General features: G+C 36.3%; 1 protein-coding gene across 1 annotated transcript in view; it reads right to left on the bottom strand.

Moving 5' to 3' along the window:
- Positions 1-17,901, bottom strand: part of ANKRD31 (ankyrin repeat domain 31) — a 121,167-nt gene that overhangs the window by 26,988 nt on the left and 76,278 nt on the right. The window contains 5 exon segments of the mRNA XM_045197850.2: positions 7,130-7,245; positions 8,618-8,780; positions 12,767-12,909; positions 13,783-13,908; positions 17,496-17,678. Of these exon segments, the coding sequence (XP_045053785.2) occupies positions 7,130-7,245; positions 8,618-8,780; positions 12,767-12,909; positions 13,783-13,908; positions 17,496-17,678 (731 nt within the window).

The raw sequence follows: 17,901 nt of genomic DNA, 5'->3' as shown, positions 1-17,901 counted from the left end.
CCTATCAGAGACTCCATTAACCTGGCTCACACTGTTGGCCCCACCATGGTGATTCCCTGAGGCTCCACCCCACCCAATTTTCAGGCACACCCAAGTTGTTTCCAGGGGCTTCTCAATATGAATGGCCTGTCTTGGCTCATGCTTCAGATTTTCCTCAATTCTCTCAAACAAACAGCATTTGGCCTCAGTGAGCCACATACCTTTTGCTAAGTGGCTCCAAGCCTGGCAACAGCAGCAGCTAACCTTGGTTCACAGCTTGGATTCATTTTGGCACCTTCAAGCCCAGCATAAGTAGCAGCTATCTACAGACTGCTTTGTAGCTTATGCCAGATGGCCCCAGACAGAACACAGGTAGTGGCTGAACTTGGCCTATGCCTCTCAGGAGGCTCAGAGCCTGTGTACCCAGTAGACAGCTACAGACCATGTTGGAGCATCACCACCCCACCACCTCCACAAGCTACACTCTCAAGGCATGGATCCTGAGGGCATCAGAGCCTTGCTAAAGTAAGTCCTGCTCTGTGGAGTGGGCCCCTGCACAGCTGATACTCCACAATGGTCGGAGGGTGGTGGTCACTGGTCATATCCAGTCCTTGCAGCTGATCAGCCTGGTAAATCCCTCGCATTAACCTGCCAACAGCAATCAAATATCACTTAGGAGGGTATACACAGCCTATATGGTGGGTGCACCTCAAGTACCCAGCTTGGGTGATAAGGAAGGCTGTGCCACTGGACCTATAGTACACCTACTATATTAGGCCACTCTACCAAGCCAGAGAGATGTAGAAGCTCTACCTAATACATAGCAACAAACATAGGGAGGCTTCCAAAATGAGGAGACAAAGAAACATGGCCCAAATGAAAGTAAAGAACAAAACTCTAGAAAAAGAACTAAACAAAATGGAGACAAGCAATCTACTAGATGCAGAATTCAAAACACTGGTTACAAGGACGCTCAAAGAACTTAGGGGAAAAGTAGATGAACTCAGAGAGAACTTCAACATCATGAAAAAGGTCATGGAAACCATAAAAAATAACCAGTCAGAAATGAAGGATATACTAACTGAAATAAAGAACAATTTACAGGGAATCAACAGTACAGTGGATGAAGTTGAGAATCAAATCAGCGATTTGGAATATATGGAAGCAAAAAACAACCAATAGGATAAGTAAGGAGAACAAAGAATCAAAAAAAAAAAAAAAAAGAGGATAAATAAGGAGCCTCTGGGACAACTTCAAGCATACCAACATTCACATCATGGGGGTGCCAGAAGAAGAGAGAGAGCAAGAGAAAGAAATTGGAAACCTATCTGAAAAAATAATGACAGAAATCTTCCCTAACTTGGTGAAAGAAATAGACACACAAGTCCAGGAAGCATAGAAAGTCCCAAACAAGATGAACCCAAAGAGACCCACACCAGGATATGTCACAATTAAAATGCCAAAAGTTATAGACAAAAAGAATCTTAAAAGCAGCAAGAGAAAATGAGTTAGTGACCTACAAGGAAGCTCCCATAATATTGTCAGCTGATTTTTCAAAGGAAACTTTCCAGACTAGAAGGGATTGACAAGAAATACTCAAACTGAGGAAAAGCAGGGAGCTACAACCAAGATTACTCCACCCAGCAAAGCTATCATTTAGAATTGAAGAACAGATAAAGAGCTTCCCAAACATGAAAAAGCTAAAGGAGTTCATCACCACCAAACCAGTATTATATGAAATGTTAAAGGGTTTCCTTTAAAAAGAAGATTAAAAATATTAACAATAAAATGGCAATAAAATCAATAATTGAATCTAAAAAACAAAATAAATGAAAAAGCAAAACAGAAACAGAATTGATGGGAACATTTTGATGGTTGCCTGATGGGAGTGGAAGTAGGGGGATGGGCAAAAAAAGGTGAAGGGATTAAGAAGTACAAATTGCTTGTTACAGAACAGTCATGGGGATACAAAGTTCAGCACAGGGAATATAGTAGCCAAAGAATATATATGGCAAGACCCATGGATGTGGACAACGGTGTGAGGATTACCTGAGGGAGAGGGGGCAGGGGTCTGGGTGGAGGAGTGCAAAGGGGGAAAATTGGGACAACTGTAATAGCATAAACAGTAAAATATAATTTAAATTTAAAAAATACTCATTTCCCTTTACATTCAAAGTGTGCTCGTGCTTTAATTTTAACTGTATAAATATTGCATATTTGAGGGAAAAATAAACTTAAAATATATCTTGATTTAAGTAGCAGATCTATTTCTAAAAAATAGAATCAGAATTTTTCATTGACTTCTGTTGAAATTATAGGTGCAGGAGAAAACCAAACAACTCAGCACATATTATTTAAAGATAACGTATATACAATAAGTTTACTTTAAGGCTTTATGACTATCATTGCACACTATTAAAATATTGCACATAATATTAGAAATACAAAACACTACTCAAAAGTTCACAAAGAAGATTTAAGACCACATCTTTATACCCCTATCAGTATTAATATTCCTTTCTGGAATGTCTTCAATTTATTCTGCCCAGATTCCTCTCTTTCTTATGAGAAATGGAATCATAAAGCAAATTCTTGAACCGACTGCCTGGGTGTAAATTCTGACTTCATCTCTTCCTGGCTGGTAACTCCAGCAAATCACTTACTCTCCTTGCTTGAATTGAATAACACAAGTAAAATGGTTAGGACAGTGCCAGCACAAAGTCAGAGCTCAATAAATACTGCTTATTATTATATAACACCCATCTCATACAAGAAACCTCTTAGTAATCTAATCCATACTGACTTTTCCTTTCTCAGAATTACTTAAGAATTTTAGTGCTACAGACTTTAGTACTAATATGTATGCCATATATATTATATTCCTCTATCACGATAATGAGATCTTGTAGGCAGGAGCATGATTTTTACATTTACATGTGGTCTCCACACTGTTGGATATGTACTTGTTGCTCAAAAGATGACAACTGATGAATTGGCTCATATTATCTGTCCTTTAATATATTCTCAATACACATTCATTTTTAAAATGTACAGATCTTCAAAGTCTTCTAAGTATATTACTCTGAGATTTTACTTTGATGCCCAGAAGGGACATGGAAAATGCACATAATGAAACCATCTAATTATGTTGAAAAGCAATCTCATTGCTGTCATTTATAAAATGAACCAAAATAAAACTATAAAATACAAATATGCAAAACAAATAAACAATGAGATTTATTTCTTTTTACAATGAATGGCTATGGTTGTTATAAAAGCAAATTAAAGGTCTGAATTTAGGCCCAGGCTAAGCTTCTACCTACAGGTTCGGATAAAGCAAACAACTTCTGATGCTGACTTTCTTTTTCTGTTTTGCCTTATATAGAGGATGCATGTAGTCTTAGCCACCATTGGCCATAAGCTTTCGCTCCCATACCAGTTCCATATTCCACCTTCACTACTGCTCGAGTACCTTAACAAACAAACACCCCCCCCCCAACCTAGGATGTATCTTTGGAACAAGCAGTTTTACACAGTTTTCATTCTTCTTACTATAAAACTTCACTGTGATTTTATTCCAGATTTACTGTTTTTACTATGGCAGAATCATCTTTGACTCTGACACCTCTTTTAAATTTTGTACAATATTGCACGATGGTAAAGAATACAGGCTCTGGAGCCAGATTGCCTGGAGTTTAATTCTGGCATTGGTACTTAATGGAAATGTAATTGTGGATTAAATTATTTAACCTCTCTTACTTTAGCTTCCTCATCTATAATAAGGAAAATAATGACAATAACAGAACCTACCTAGAAGGGTTATTATGAAGACTGACTATGTTAAGATAGTAGTTAGAGGACAGCTTGCCACATGGTAAGTACTCAGTGAATGTTGATTATTATTATTTCTGTACTTCTTAAATATGGGATAGAGAAGAAGGCTGCCTATATGCTGTGATCTGAAGGTAGCACCAAACTAAAATCATCTCATTTCCTTTGTATGTGGCCACAGAGTTACTCCTTACTTCCAATTTGGTTTGAAATTTCTAATGTTCAAAATCAATTTTACATTTAAAGTCCTTGTATTTCATTTTAGTTTTTCTTTTTCTTTTTTGTAAAGTTGGTTTTCTTTAGACTCCTACACTTCCACTACGTATTCTCTAAGGCTAGGCATCTAAAATGATATACATCATTCCTAAAGCAAATACCCATAGATTTAGTAACAATAGAGTGGTTTTTCATAATGTTCTGATCTTTACATGAAAATATACCTGTAAGATACAATATAGCAGGCTGAGTTGATATAGAAGAACCTACTACCAACACATGGAAACACTGGACAAAATACAATAAACTTTAAACACACATACACACACACACAGAGCTAAAAATGGAAAAAGAAAGGGAAATTCCCTGGTGCCAGAAATCAAGCTAGCAGTGGCCCATGAGGAATTTAGAACAAACACAGATATTAGGGGCTAGGTTTTCAATACCCATAGAAGAACAGGAGATAAGGCCTCAAGCCTGCATGAGGAGGGAGTTATAATGGAGTTCCTGCATACTGCTAGTGGCCCAGGGTGGGTGCACTTTAGATTAGATGAGAATTAGAAAAACTTTCTTGGCACCCATCCAGGGCTTTAGGTAGAAAAGACCTGTTGGGAACCGCCCAGCCTCGTTTCAGAGGCTGTAACCCCCCATGGTTAAGGCTGAGTCAGAGTTGGGACCATAAGCCACTAGGGAGACAAAGCCTATCTCCCTGGCAGAAGTGCCACCTCTGCCCACTTCACCCTGCTTGGCCCTGAGCTTGGCCAGCTAGCCAATGATGGGTAAGAATCCTCAAGGGAGGATCAACCTAAGACAGGCTCTGGTCACCAGGGATAAGGTCGCAGGGAAGGACTCGGGGGGCTGTGGCAAAAGGGGGTGATGGACCCTCGCCCCTCGGCTTTGAAATAGCCTGAGTCCTCATTCTGTCTGCAAGAAGTCTCCTAATCTCTTGGCTGCTTTACTTCCCTGTCTGACTTGAGCCTGAAGCAATAACAGAGGGCGGTGCAGTCCTGTGCTGGGAGGGGCGGATTCCCTGGGGAATCAGGCCTAAGAAAAATACATACATTCCTGTGAAACCTACTTAATCTGTACCCTCAGCTTAAAAGATAAGGGTCCAGACCTGAGATGAGTCTGGCGCCTAAGGTTTTATGGCCCTCTAGCTGATTGGCTGTAGCTCAGACTAAGCCCTCAAGTTCTCTGTAAATCCTGTATTGTTTAGTCCTTACTGGCTGACAATGATTGATGAGCTTTATCTGCATTCCTATGTGAATGAACCTAATAAAAGCCCCTGGAGAGAAAGGCTCTGGGTCCTTCTCCTTTGAGAGATTGGCCACCTTTCCTCCCCAAGCAGATCATGTCTTGGTAGTCTTTTTCTTCATCCATGGCAGACCCGGGGGCTGCGTTAAAGCCCCCCGACAAAGACCTACTTTTGTCACACATGTATATGAGGACTAAATTTACAAAATGCGTGGTTCTGAAACCCAAACTGAGAAATGAGCATAAAAATTGATGTGCAACTGACAACCCTCTAAGGCCCCAACAGAGGCAAATGTTAAACAGGAAGCCCAGACTCACCAAAATTCCCACAGTAAACAACCATCACTGAAGTGAGACTGCATTAAAAAGAAATTACAAACCACATGAAGAATCATGTTATGATGAAAAAGTCAGAAGGAGAGTTGAAAATTCCTTTTAAAATGTTTGGAAAGATTTTTTTTTATGCTATCAATATTGTAAGGGAAGAGCAGAAAAGTTTTTTTGTTTTGTTTTCTTTTTTAAACAAAAATTTGAAAAGGGGACAATTTCTAGAAGTAAAAACAGTCATTAAAATGAAAGAGTCAAATGTATAGATTGAAGAGATGAAGGTTTGAGGAGGAAAATAATGAATTGGAAGAGAAATCAAAGGAAACCACCCAGAATATAATATGTAGAGTGAAAGTGATGGGAAACATGAAAAATGTATTAGGACACATGGAGATGAGTCTAACAGACATCTAAATAGGAGTTCCAAAAAAAGAGAACACAGAATAGAGGAAAGGCAATATTCAAAGATATAAGGACTGAGAGGTTCCAGACACAAATGAGAAATGTCTTCACATTAAAAGAGCATGTTTAGTCCTGAGTATAACTAATAAAAACACATCCACATTTAGACACAACCCAGCAAAACAGTAGAACATAAAAGAGTAAGAGAAAAATCTTAAAAACTGAGATTAAAAGACAGATTATCTACAAGGAATTGACAATTTGGTTGACAGTTGACTTTTCATCTATTACAACAGATACCAGGAAACAATGCAAAATATTTTCAAAGTGCTGAGGCAAATGTAATTTAGCTTGAATACCACTTAATATATTTAAGGTATAAATTAGATGATTAATCATAATTTGGGTTCAATGAATGACATTTTCCTTCTCTTCACTAACAGAAAGTATGTAAGAGAAATGCAATCAACATACATAGTCTTACTCAAAATAATATTTCACTGAGGGTACTATTTTGCTTAAGAAGTGAGTAGTGAGGATCTATGCTTTGTGTTTCTGTCAAATTAAGGATATATATCTTATCAATTAATATATATTTTATTGAGCAACCACTGCTGTTTTTGCAAAAATATACCTTTATATGACAGGTTTCACATATAGCAAACACAATCTATCACTATAAACCATGTGGGATCCAGGATGGCTAACCCAGATTGCATTCCTCTCTTCTGAGTTTTGGGGTCTTTTCTACCTAGTATATATCCTAGAAACTTTTAGGAATTGGAAGAATGAAGACACACTATTAACACTGGCAGTGTCTGTGGGATAAGAAGTAGCTAAAGAACCAAATCTAGGTGTAAAAGACAGAAGCTAATCTATAACTCTTAATGCAGATAACCATACATGAGAATTCTCATGTAACCACACATGAGAATTAACCATACAACATATCTTCTTGGTTCATTCCATTCAATTATGCTTTTTTTTTTTTTAATGATAAAAAGCATTTTCAAGCTGCATGTCCTTAAAAGGGAAAGAGTGCTGCCAATAACGAAAGTCTGGCTGGCCCAAAGAACGGCACTTTTTAGTCTGAAGAACAAAGGATTTCAACTTCACTCACCATAGGAAGGCTTTCTCTTGTTTTTTCTTGGTGTGAAAGAGAAGGTGGATCAACAGTTTTTAAGTCATCACAATAACACGATTTGTATCTTTTTGCCTGGACAGTAGCAGTTTTTACTTTAAGAAGTAAAATTAGAAAATACAGTAAGAATGTGCAAAACTTCAGCTTCATTTTATCAATTACAATGGTGACAGGAATAGATAAATTAAGTCTACAATTATTATAATGTCTTAGTGTTGGTCAACAACTTGGTATTACCTATCAATTGACTAATTACAGCTAACATTTACTGAATACTTATCACATGCTGGATACCAAACTCTTTTCCTGAATCATCTTATTTAATCTTCATATAAACCCTGTGATATAAGTAGTTTATTATATCAATTACACAAGAGGAAAGTGAAGCTTAGAGGGATTCAAGCGGTTGCCTAACTGTCACACAGCTAGTACTGAAACCAGATCTGATCCCAAAGTCTGTGCTCTTAATCACTATGCCTACGATTTATTGTAAAGTTCTCTCTGACCCTTCTCCCATTCTGGATTCCCTTTCTCCATGCAACCATTGTATGCTATATCCCTCATCCCTTTGGGAGTACCTGACCAAGGAAATAATGTGCACAAGAAACAACAGACAAGTTGGAATAGATACAGCACTTCATAACAGAGTGCTCAATAACTTCAAATGCAAGGCTTCTCCTAAATTGAGCTGACATACAAGTAAATCATGGGGCCTGAACCTTCAGATATGGCTGTGGAGAGGGACAGAGATCTGTGAATGGGGATCTAAAAAAGACCCTAATGCTATGGACTTACCATATAGTAGTAGGCAATAAAAAGAGGAACCTTCTCTCAGTTTTGACCTTGACCTACACGTGATATAACTTACTAGTAAAACATGACACAATGATTATCCTTGGCAATTCCTTATATTATTTAAATTCAAACCACTGCTAAAAAATGGTTCATAAAATTTTGCCTGGCTATACATTACCTTCAAATACTTTTCACTATTATATTACACACATACCCATATACTTGCTTAACAAATTCATATTCTAGCATTAGAATATTAGATTCTTTAAAAGCTGGCATTAGTCTACCTTTCATATGAATCATTACAAAATGTGAAGTAATGAAATCTGGGTTGCAGATTGTCTAGTAGTCTATTCTTTTCTGTCTTCACTATAGGTAAACCAATCTGCGTAGTTTCAGTTACATCTCTATGTCACCCAATGTTAGGATGATTAATGTTCGTTTAATAAATAGTATGGGTTTTATTCCAAATCAAATCGGATCATAGGATTTATAAATTAAACCAAGTTTAGAAAATTTACTTTCTAAAAGTATATGTTTTATCAAGAGTTTAAAACATACAAAACATCTATTCCCAGTTATAAAACAATTTATACTACAAATATAAAGATTTTATTTTTCTAAGTAGAGGTATACATCTATAGAAACAGTAAGCAATATTGACATACAGACCAGTGGCTATAGCGTTATTCTCATCTCTATTATCAGTCTCAGTAGCACCATAAGATTTTAGCAGCTCTTTCATTTTTCCATCATCTGCTTCATCCAAAGCAGTCCTCTGTTTTTGACTCTTTTGATTAGGGTTTGCTCCATGTTGCAGTAGAATCTCAGCTGCCTAGAGGTATTTTTCCAAAGTTATCTTTATTAACACCTTAGATCAATAATTTCTGCTTTCATTATAAGACACCACTACCCAGCATTGAAAGTTATCAAAAAAGTTTTCAAATTCTGGTCAAGAGTATTTATTAAATTTGATATAACAACTGCAAATGGACCCACTGATTTGGCTTGATTCATTCCCATAGGAACCAAATATGGTGACATGGAAGTACCAGATATGCTGCCTTTACTGCAGTAAGAGGCAGACATAAATAGACTGTGTGCAGAAAGTTTTATTCAATTTCTTTAACAGAGCCCTTTGTCCTCCTCCCCACAAGCTGCTGGAGGATGGGTGGAGAAGGGAGCAAGAATCATTTCACAGCCCTGGCTGGTGTGGCTCGCTGGTATGGCTCAGTGGATTAAGTGCCAGCCTACAAGCAGATAGGTCGCTGGTTCAATTTCCTGTCAGGACACATGCCTGGGTTGCGGGTTGTTGCGGGAGTGCAAGAGGCAACCAATGGATGTTTCTCTCCCTCTAATAAATAAATAAAATCTTTTAAAAAACTTAAAAAAACCCACTTCAGAACTATACCATATTTAAATTGTATTATAAATTGCCATTTGACATAGCTGAATAAAATTCTATTTGGATTATATTTCAGGAAACCTAATATCCAATCGAATAATGTCTATGTAAATATGTGTCCTAAATAACTGATTTATAGTCACATAATGTTACAGACAAATGGAAACAAATAATCTACTCCAACTCCATCATTTTATAGAAAAGGGAACTGAGGTGAGAGACTGACATTTTAGGGGCAAAATAATCTTCCAGTACAAATAAGGTTTTTCTAAATAACTCAAGGTTTTGTATTACAAGTCAGTTTGTAATTTATCGAAGTTAAAGATGGCTACTACTTAGTTTGTGGTATAAGTCAATTAGTAAAAACCATCTGCCAGTGATTCCATTTGCATGAGGCAAGGGACTCAAACCACTAAAAAACCTTCTAATTAAGATGGTCAGAATTTTGTTAAAATAGAGATATGTGATGCGCTAGTAGTAGCTTTTCTATTCCTGCTTGTGTTCATGGATAAAGAAGAAGTTTAGGAGCAAATGGGCCAGCTGAGATGACAGGGGTAGCCCTTTATTTGCTCCATCAGTCTAGAGATAGCACAGCATAAAGGAAAACACTTATTTTAAAGTCAAGTACACAGAACTCACTCTTACTAATTACTAGCTATGTCCTTGAGCAACTTACTTACCGTCTGAGCCTTATTTTTATCACCTATGATGATCAAATGTGAGCCCTTGTAAAGTACAGGGCTCACATGGCACATAGTGGGCTCTTAATGAAATGAGTCCCCAATCCTATCTCTTTTCCTTAAGAGTTGTAAAAAAGACCAACTGAGGTAATAAAAAACAGGAGATAAATGCCATATGGGAACAGTCTCCTGCAAAGATTTTTTTGATGAAACCTGCATATATATATACCTTAGTGAAGTCTGAGTAAAGGTATTTTATTTTTTAGAAAGATGGGGTGAACAGTGCCTCAATCCAGTAGTTTTGATGCCTAAGTGATCATTAAAGTCACTTGTGGAATTATTTTAAAATACAGATTCCTTATTCTATCTTTCCTACACTATATGGAGGAAAGAGAGAGCTATTTTTGGAAAAGGAAGCTTTTCTAGACTCTTAAAAAACTTACGCCATATAAACAATGACTATGCTGCCTGTGTGTTAAGACAAGGCCTTTCTCTAGGACTTGGACTTTAATATATTAACATGGATTAATTTAATATATTGGTATGGAAGACACAGAGAACTTGCTCAGAAAACAGGCCCCTAAGCAGCTGTTTTTCAATTATACTCATTCATAGGAAAAAGTCTACGAGAACACGAGAGGGCTGGAAGGCACTGAACAGGAAAGGCTAAAGCTAGAGTTAGGAGAGAGTGCCAGGTAACGTAAGGGGATGGACCTGAGGAACAAAGAGCTTGGCAAAAATTAGATGACCAAAAAATAGGTCTCTCACCTGTTTTTCTTTTTCTTTCTTTCTTTTCCTAACAGCTTTACTGAAGTAATCACTACTATAATCATGACTTAGAAACATTCCACCATCAGAAAAAAATCTGTTATGGCTCTGCAGTCAATCCTTTCCCACCACCTTTTGGCTCTTCAATCTGCTTCAATCACTACAAAGTTTGCCTTTTATAGAATTTCATATGAATAAAATTATACAGTGTATGGTCTTTGTGTCTGGTTTCTTTCAATTAGCATGATAATTTTGAGATTCATCCATGTAATTGCATCAATAGTTTGTTGTGGCTACTTGCTAGCTAGTATGAATAGTGTTATATCAATGAATGGAAGTTATACCCATTCTGCAATGCATGTAGAGAAGTATGTAAGAACACTTGTAATAAAGATGTCTCTAAGAATGCTATCTGCTGACTATGATGAGAATAGTGTTATACCAGTGTATGGAAGTTACACCCATTCTGCAATGCATGTAGAGAACTCTTTTTGTTTTTTTAATTGATGTCTTTTTAGAGAGAGAAACATCAATTTGTTGTTCCACTTACTCATGCATTCATTGGTTGATTCTTGTACGTGCCCTGCCAGCAATAGAGCCCACAACCTTGATGTATTGGGATGACACTCTAACCAACTGGGGCACCCAGGCAGGGATTGTAGAGAACGGTTTAAAAAGAGCTTATAATAAAGATGTCTCTTAAGAATGTTGCTTGCTACCTTGAAAAAAATGGTTTCACTCTAAGTGGCCTTTTCCCTGTACAAATAGCCAGTAAGTTCATCACTTTAATGAATCTTCCCTTTTCATTTTTTCCATTTCAAAATCATATAATCCTGAGATTTTGTCTATTCTTTTTTTAGTGTAAATGCCCTAAAGGCAAAAGAGCTTCTTTAACCCACCCATCTAGTATTATTCTTAATCATTAGTTTACATCTTTTATCTCAGATCATACATTCAATAACTCTGTTCTTTCACATGATTACATTTAGGCTGAAAACAGTGGTTACATACATTTACAAAATTAAATAGGTATTAGTGAGAGATCTGAAAAAATTTATATATGAAGCCTAGCTTTATATTGTTGCTATTCGTGATAGTTTTCTTAACTATTTTTTAGAGCCTATGATTATTCCTGAAATCTTTATTGCGCACTGATAACAATAAAAAGTTTTTTCCTATGGTTTACCAAACAAAAAGATATGTTTAAAAATCTAAAGAATTTTAAAGTCTAGATTTGAAATGCAGTGTATTAAAATAGTGACCCTAGTAGTCTTCTCTTATGATATTTTTGCCACCTTGCTTGATTAGGAAAAATAAGGAGAAAAATATAAAACAAACCCCCAAGTAACAAGCTCCTTGTGTTTTTACCCATTTCTTTGGGACCTCAAAGAATAAAGTCTAGCTGTTACATGTATCATCGCTATAATTCCACTCTTTTATGAGCAATAGCAAAATCATTTAAGACCATTAAAAATGGAATGTATTAGATTTATAGCCTGTGTTTACTCTCAACCCATTTATTTTATTCTGATTTACATGAGTTATGTAATAAAGAGATAATGGAAAAATGACTCATTAGTAAATATATTGATTTTCCAATCTATACACAATGTCTTATCTTCATTTGCAATTTTAAGCCTTCAAAAATAATTTGTTGTAAGGAATCACATTAGTTCTCAATTTAAAATGCTGGCTCAGTGGCTCAGATGGTGGGGGCATCATCCAGTACACCAAAAAGTTGCAGGTCCAGTCCCCTGTCAGGGAGTGTACTAGAAGCAACTGATCAATATTTTTCTCTCACATCAATGTTTCTGTTTCTTTCCCTCCTACCCTCTCACTTCCCTCCCTCCCTCTCTAAAATCAATAAACATATCCTCAGGAGAGGATAAATAAATAATAAAACACCTTCATTTTCTTCACTCATTTTTCTAAAAAAGAGTAACGGGAACCAACTGATGTGCACTGTACCTTTAAATGATTATTTGCAACAGCATCATGTAAGGGCAGAATTCCATCTAGATTTCCACAATTAACATTAGCACCAGCTTTTAACAACTCTATAATGATATCATTAGATCCCTCACGAGAAGCCTTATGTAATGGTGTCCAACCTAAAATAGGAAAAAAGGAAAAAACAAAACAAGCTATGGCTTACAAATTGACATTCATGTAATAAATCTATCATTAAGTTTATTTGCACTGATGGAATTAACATCTAGGTTGATTCAAAAGTATATACTAGTAGAAAAAAAATAATATTGAAAACTATGGCCTTGAAATGTTTTATTTTAAAAAATAGATTGAGGTCATAAAAAATATTTTGGTAGAAGTGCCAAAACAGAAGACTCACAGAACATTAAATATAATGGGACCAGAGTGAATATTAATCATGTCAATTTGTTTCAAATCAGATATTAAATACAGTAAGATCACGCCTGACTTTTCTACTAGTACCCTTCCACTGTCACATTTCTCCTTAAGATGACATGTGATTCAACCAGTCTTCGAGTGTTTCCCTCTGAAATTCCCTACACAAGATTCTTCTGGGCTGAGCAAAATGTTAAAAGATCAACTTAAAACTGGAGGTTTAAAATAAAATTAAGAGAGGGGAGAAAAAAGGAAAAGTAGAAAGAGGGGGCGAAAGGGAAAAGGAACAAAAATGGAAAAAATTTTACAAGCTCTCCAAAGTTAGGGAATGGTATTAAGGGCTCCAAGGAAAAGGTTTAATACATAAAGCTTCCCTTACTCCCCATTCTGTATACTCTCACTGAATTCTCCCAAAGGTATATTAAAAACTGCTTAAAAGAAGGTTATTTTCACGTGGGAACTAATATTAATCTCACTATTCAACTAATAGTAAAAAAGATTGTTCAAAGTTACCTGCTATATAGCAGCCAAATTCAAAATTGGGGTGGTGGGTGTGAGTTCAAATTATTTTAGTGAATTCAAATTATAAACACAATTAAAATGAAAAGAATCCAAACCTGCTTTATCTTTTAAATTCACATCTGCTCCAGAGTCTATTAGAACTTTCACCAGAGACAAATTTCCTCTTCTGGCAGCCAAATGAAGCCGGCTTTCCCCTCTGGCATTCCTCTTATTGATGCCAGCTGTTTCCATTTCTGTAAATTTGCCAAGCAAAACTGAGGCTTCTTTTCAGCCAAAGGCTGATTATTATAAAGGAGCTTAGAAAATACATAACAACTTCCTTAAAATATCCTAAGTAGGGTGCATTACACAGAAACATGTTAATTAATATTACCATTACTGTTACTATTTTAAAATATAACTCAGACAGCTCTTCGACTTGTGAAGAAACTACAGGATACCTACGCACTTACTTCAAATTCATTCTAGCAATTGTTCAGTCACTCCATCATAGGACTGATTAAAACAAATAAACTTGTTTCAGTGCTACACTCATTTCACCCTCAGTAGTGCTTTAGCAATGGATAAATTTTTTCTTAAAATAAATTGTGCTTTTTATAAAAATTCTTTCTACAGCTATTCTCTATCTTGGTGAGTCTGTTTCTGATTACATAAGATACTAAGAACCAAACTGTGGACTATGGATTTATTATTTTTATTTCATAAAAAAGAAGTACAGTATCATTATCCTAAGTCTATTTCTTGCAAGACATGTTAGACTCTTAAGGTGGGACTAAAAACAATGAACTGACCACGTTTTCCCCGTCTCCTCCCCTAACCATGCTAAAATGACAGTAAAAGATTTTTTGAAAAATATCATATGAAAGAAATAGAAGATGAAAAAGTAGAGGACAAAGACTTCAAGAAATTTGGGGGAACTGGAAAGTCACTAATGGAGAAGAGTTGACTGCATTGGCAAAACGGGGAACGCTCCACCCAAAGGAATTTGCTGAGGAAGGGGGCCCATTGGAACCCAGGCACTCTGCACTGGAGGGCATCAGGCACCATGGAAGGCAGCCTGGAGACAGGGAGGCTGACTGAAAAAGTATATATAGAGAGAAGTTGCGACTCCAAGTTGTCTTTTCCCCAGTCCCAAATTACCAGGCAACCACTCCTGTCACCCCAGATCCCCATCCCTACACCAGGAACCTGGCTTTATTTTCTATAGAACCTGCATCAGAGAAGCTTCAGACTGAAATACAAGGCAAAGTAGAGGATTAGGCTGATTAAACAGAAAGGGATATTCATTAAACCAATAGTACTCAAAGTGGAGTCCCAGATCAGCAGCATCAATAGCACCTGGGAAACTTGTTAGAAATGCAAATTCTTCAGCCACCCTAAGCCTACTCTGGAGTGCAGACTTTAAGATGGCTCCTAATGATCCTCACCTCCTATTTACTGCAATGTTTTAATGGGCTTTCCAGGTGACTCTGATGCAATAAGGTTTAAGAACCACTGCATGAAACCATCAGACCCTTACCCTGCCTTTTTCCTATATGTCAGCAACCAGGCATATAATTTCAGAGCAAGAGAAAAAAGATTATAGAGGATTACTCTCTAATGAATAGATCCTCTGTTTATGAGAGTCACAGGGAAAACTGCCACTCAGGCAAAATTTCTCAATTTTTTTTAGAAATTTGCACTCAGAAATTCTTTATTGGAAGAATAAAGACATTATGTTTTTTATATATAAACATATATATATTTAAATGATAATATAAAGCCTACCTAAGATGGTAGGCTTGCAGATTGCAAATTTGAATTGAAAAATCTCTCCCAGTAATTGTTACTGTGAATGACACACATCTTTTCAACTTGTTCCTAGTGTGTTTATAGCAAAGGTAGGCATGTGATAAACATTTTGGGGTAAAAACTCAAAAACTGCTCAATGTTACTGTTGTCATAAATTTCAACAGCATGTAACTGAAATTTGAAAAATAACAAAATGTGGCAGAAAATGGAAAGGAAACACACTAGAATTCTTTATAAAATCCACTGTATTTAAAGCTGAGTATTTCTTAATAGCATCACATTTTATATTTATTTAATAAAGTACTGATAATCATTTATTAATAAAGTATAATGTCATTAAGAAATACTTAGCTGTCTGTACCTTTTTACATGGACTGGTTTTTCCTCTCTAGATGCTTTTTGGATCTGCCTTCTCTTTATTTTTCCTCTGAAATTTCACAGTGAGGTTCTTGTTTATTGTACTAGACACTTGGTGGGTCCTTTCAACATGGGAACTTCTGTCCTTTTATTTCTGGTATTATTTCTTCAATGCTTTCGTTTCCTATTTTCACTGATCCTTCTCTCTGGATATCCTGAAGTGAGCTTCTAATTTTCTTTTCTCTCTTTATTTTCCAGTTTTCTCTTTATTATTTTTAACAGGAGACTTGGAAAGTTTTGCCTTCCAACTCTGCTATAGAGATCTGTATTTCTGAAAAAAAAACTTTCTGCTATTATATTTTTAACATACTATTAAGGGCTCTCTCTGTATTATTCTCTGTTCCTTTTTTCTATGCATTTTTAAAAAAGTTTTAGTTATATCCTGATTCTTGCATAATTTCTGTTTCTTCTGGGTTCCTTTGGTCTGTTCAGATCACTTTGATGTCTCTTTTATTGGGGTTTTCTATAATACATGTTAATTTTTCGTTATGAGAGAAACTAAAATGCTGACTGGAAATCTGTGGAGGGTTAGGGAAGCGCAGCAGAACTCAGCTCGGCTCAGCTTGGGTGATCAAGAGGTAAGCTGGCTTTTGTGTTAGGAAATTACCAGGGGTATTTGGGATTCTCCTCTCTTGGGCAGTTGAATTTATTACTTCAATAAAAATATACTTATTCTGGCACTGTGCTTTAAAACAAAGAGAGAGAGATGAAACACAACAGGAATTGATTATTTCATAGTTCTGGAGACGAGAAGTCCAAAACCAAGGGGTCAGCAGGGCTACATTCCCTCTAGAAGCTCTAAGGAACAATCTTTCCGTAATTGTTCCAACTTCTGATGGATATCAGCATTCCTTCACTCCCTTGAATTTGGCTACATTGCTCCTCCGACTCCATCTTCACATCATCATCTCCTTTCCTGTGTGTCTCAAATTTTCTGTTTTTCTTTTATGAAGACACTTGTAATTAGATTCAGGGCCCACCGAATAATTTAGAATGATCTCCTCATCTCAAGATCTAAATTACATCTGCAGAGATTCAAGATGGCAGAGGAGCAAGCGGAAGCTACATTAACCGAAGTGGTCCAGCATATTGTTCACCACATAACTAGCTCCAAGGAATATAAAAGGGTAGTTAGCTTGTCTACACTTTCAAACACACAGAGTTAATTCCTACGACACAAAGAAACTAGTGGCTATGCTTTAAAATATTTCCTTATGTTAAAAGGGCTCAGTGTATACTCTGGTTTCTCCTCAGATCGTGTAAATTTTTTGCCTTTTTTAAAAGGGCTCAGTGGATGTAGCTATGAGATGTGACATAGTTCATCCTCACGTCCCACACTCAATATTTGTGCTGTTTATCTTCCCTAAAATAACAAATTAGAAGTCAGAGGCAGAAATATCATAAGAATGTATCTGAAGACTAGTGGATTCTCAAGTGGCAAAACGCTTTTTGGTAAAACCATCTAAAACTACAGCTGAAATAATCTTTTAACTTAGTGAATGACTAAAAAAATAAACAACTAAATCTGAAAGTTTAGAAATATCCTGAAGTAGAGTGGATTTCTGGGCTTGGCCACATAAACATTTACCTATAAAAGTACAAGAATACAAACCTTGCCTGCAGGGAGCTTTTGCGAAATTTTGTCTTTTCTTGAAATTCTGAACTTTATAGTGTTCTTGGATGTTAGCAGGTATATGAATTTCTGAATCTGTTTTATCTCTTTTCCCTTCACAATTTCTTACAGTGTTTTCATCTCCATTGGTATTATTAGTTAATTCCTCATCTGAAAAACAATCACTTTGCAGTATCAGTGTGGTAGTTCTCCTTACTGGTTACCTGACTTCTAGAAAAAAGCCTAGTCATGTAACTCTTCCCAGTTTCTGTTCCTAGTTGGTTTCTTTTCTTTTTCAGGCAATGAAAGACTTTAAAAATGTTTTTATATAACAAATGTAAATAGGTTTGCTGAATGCAGTTCTGCTGGGAATGTAGTAAATTGTTAAAATCTT

The sequence above is a fragment of the Desmodus rotundus genome, chromosome 1 (genome assembly GCF_022682495.2).
Source record: "Desmodus rotundus isolate HL8 chromosome 1, HLdesRot8A.1, whole genome shotgun sequence".
NCBI lineage: Eukaryota > Metazoa > Chordata > Mammalia > Chiroptera > Phyllostomidae > Desmodus > Desmodus rotundus.
Note: the sequence above shows the minus strand (reverse complement) of the source record. Positions and strands in the feature narration are given on the sequence as shown.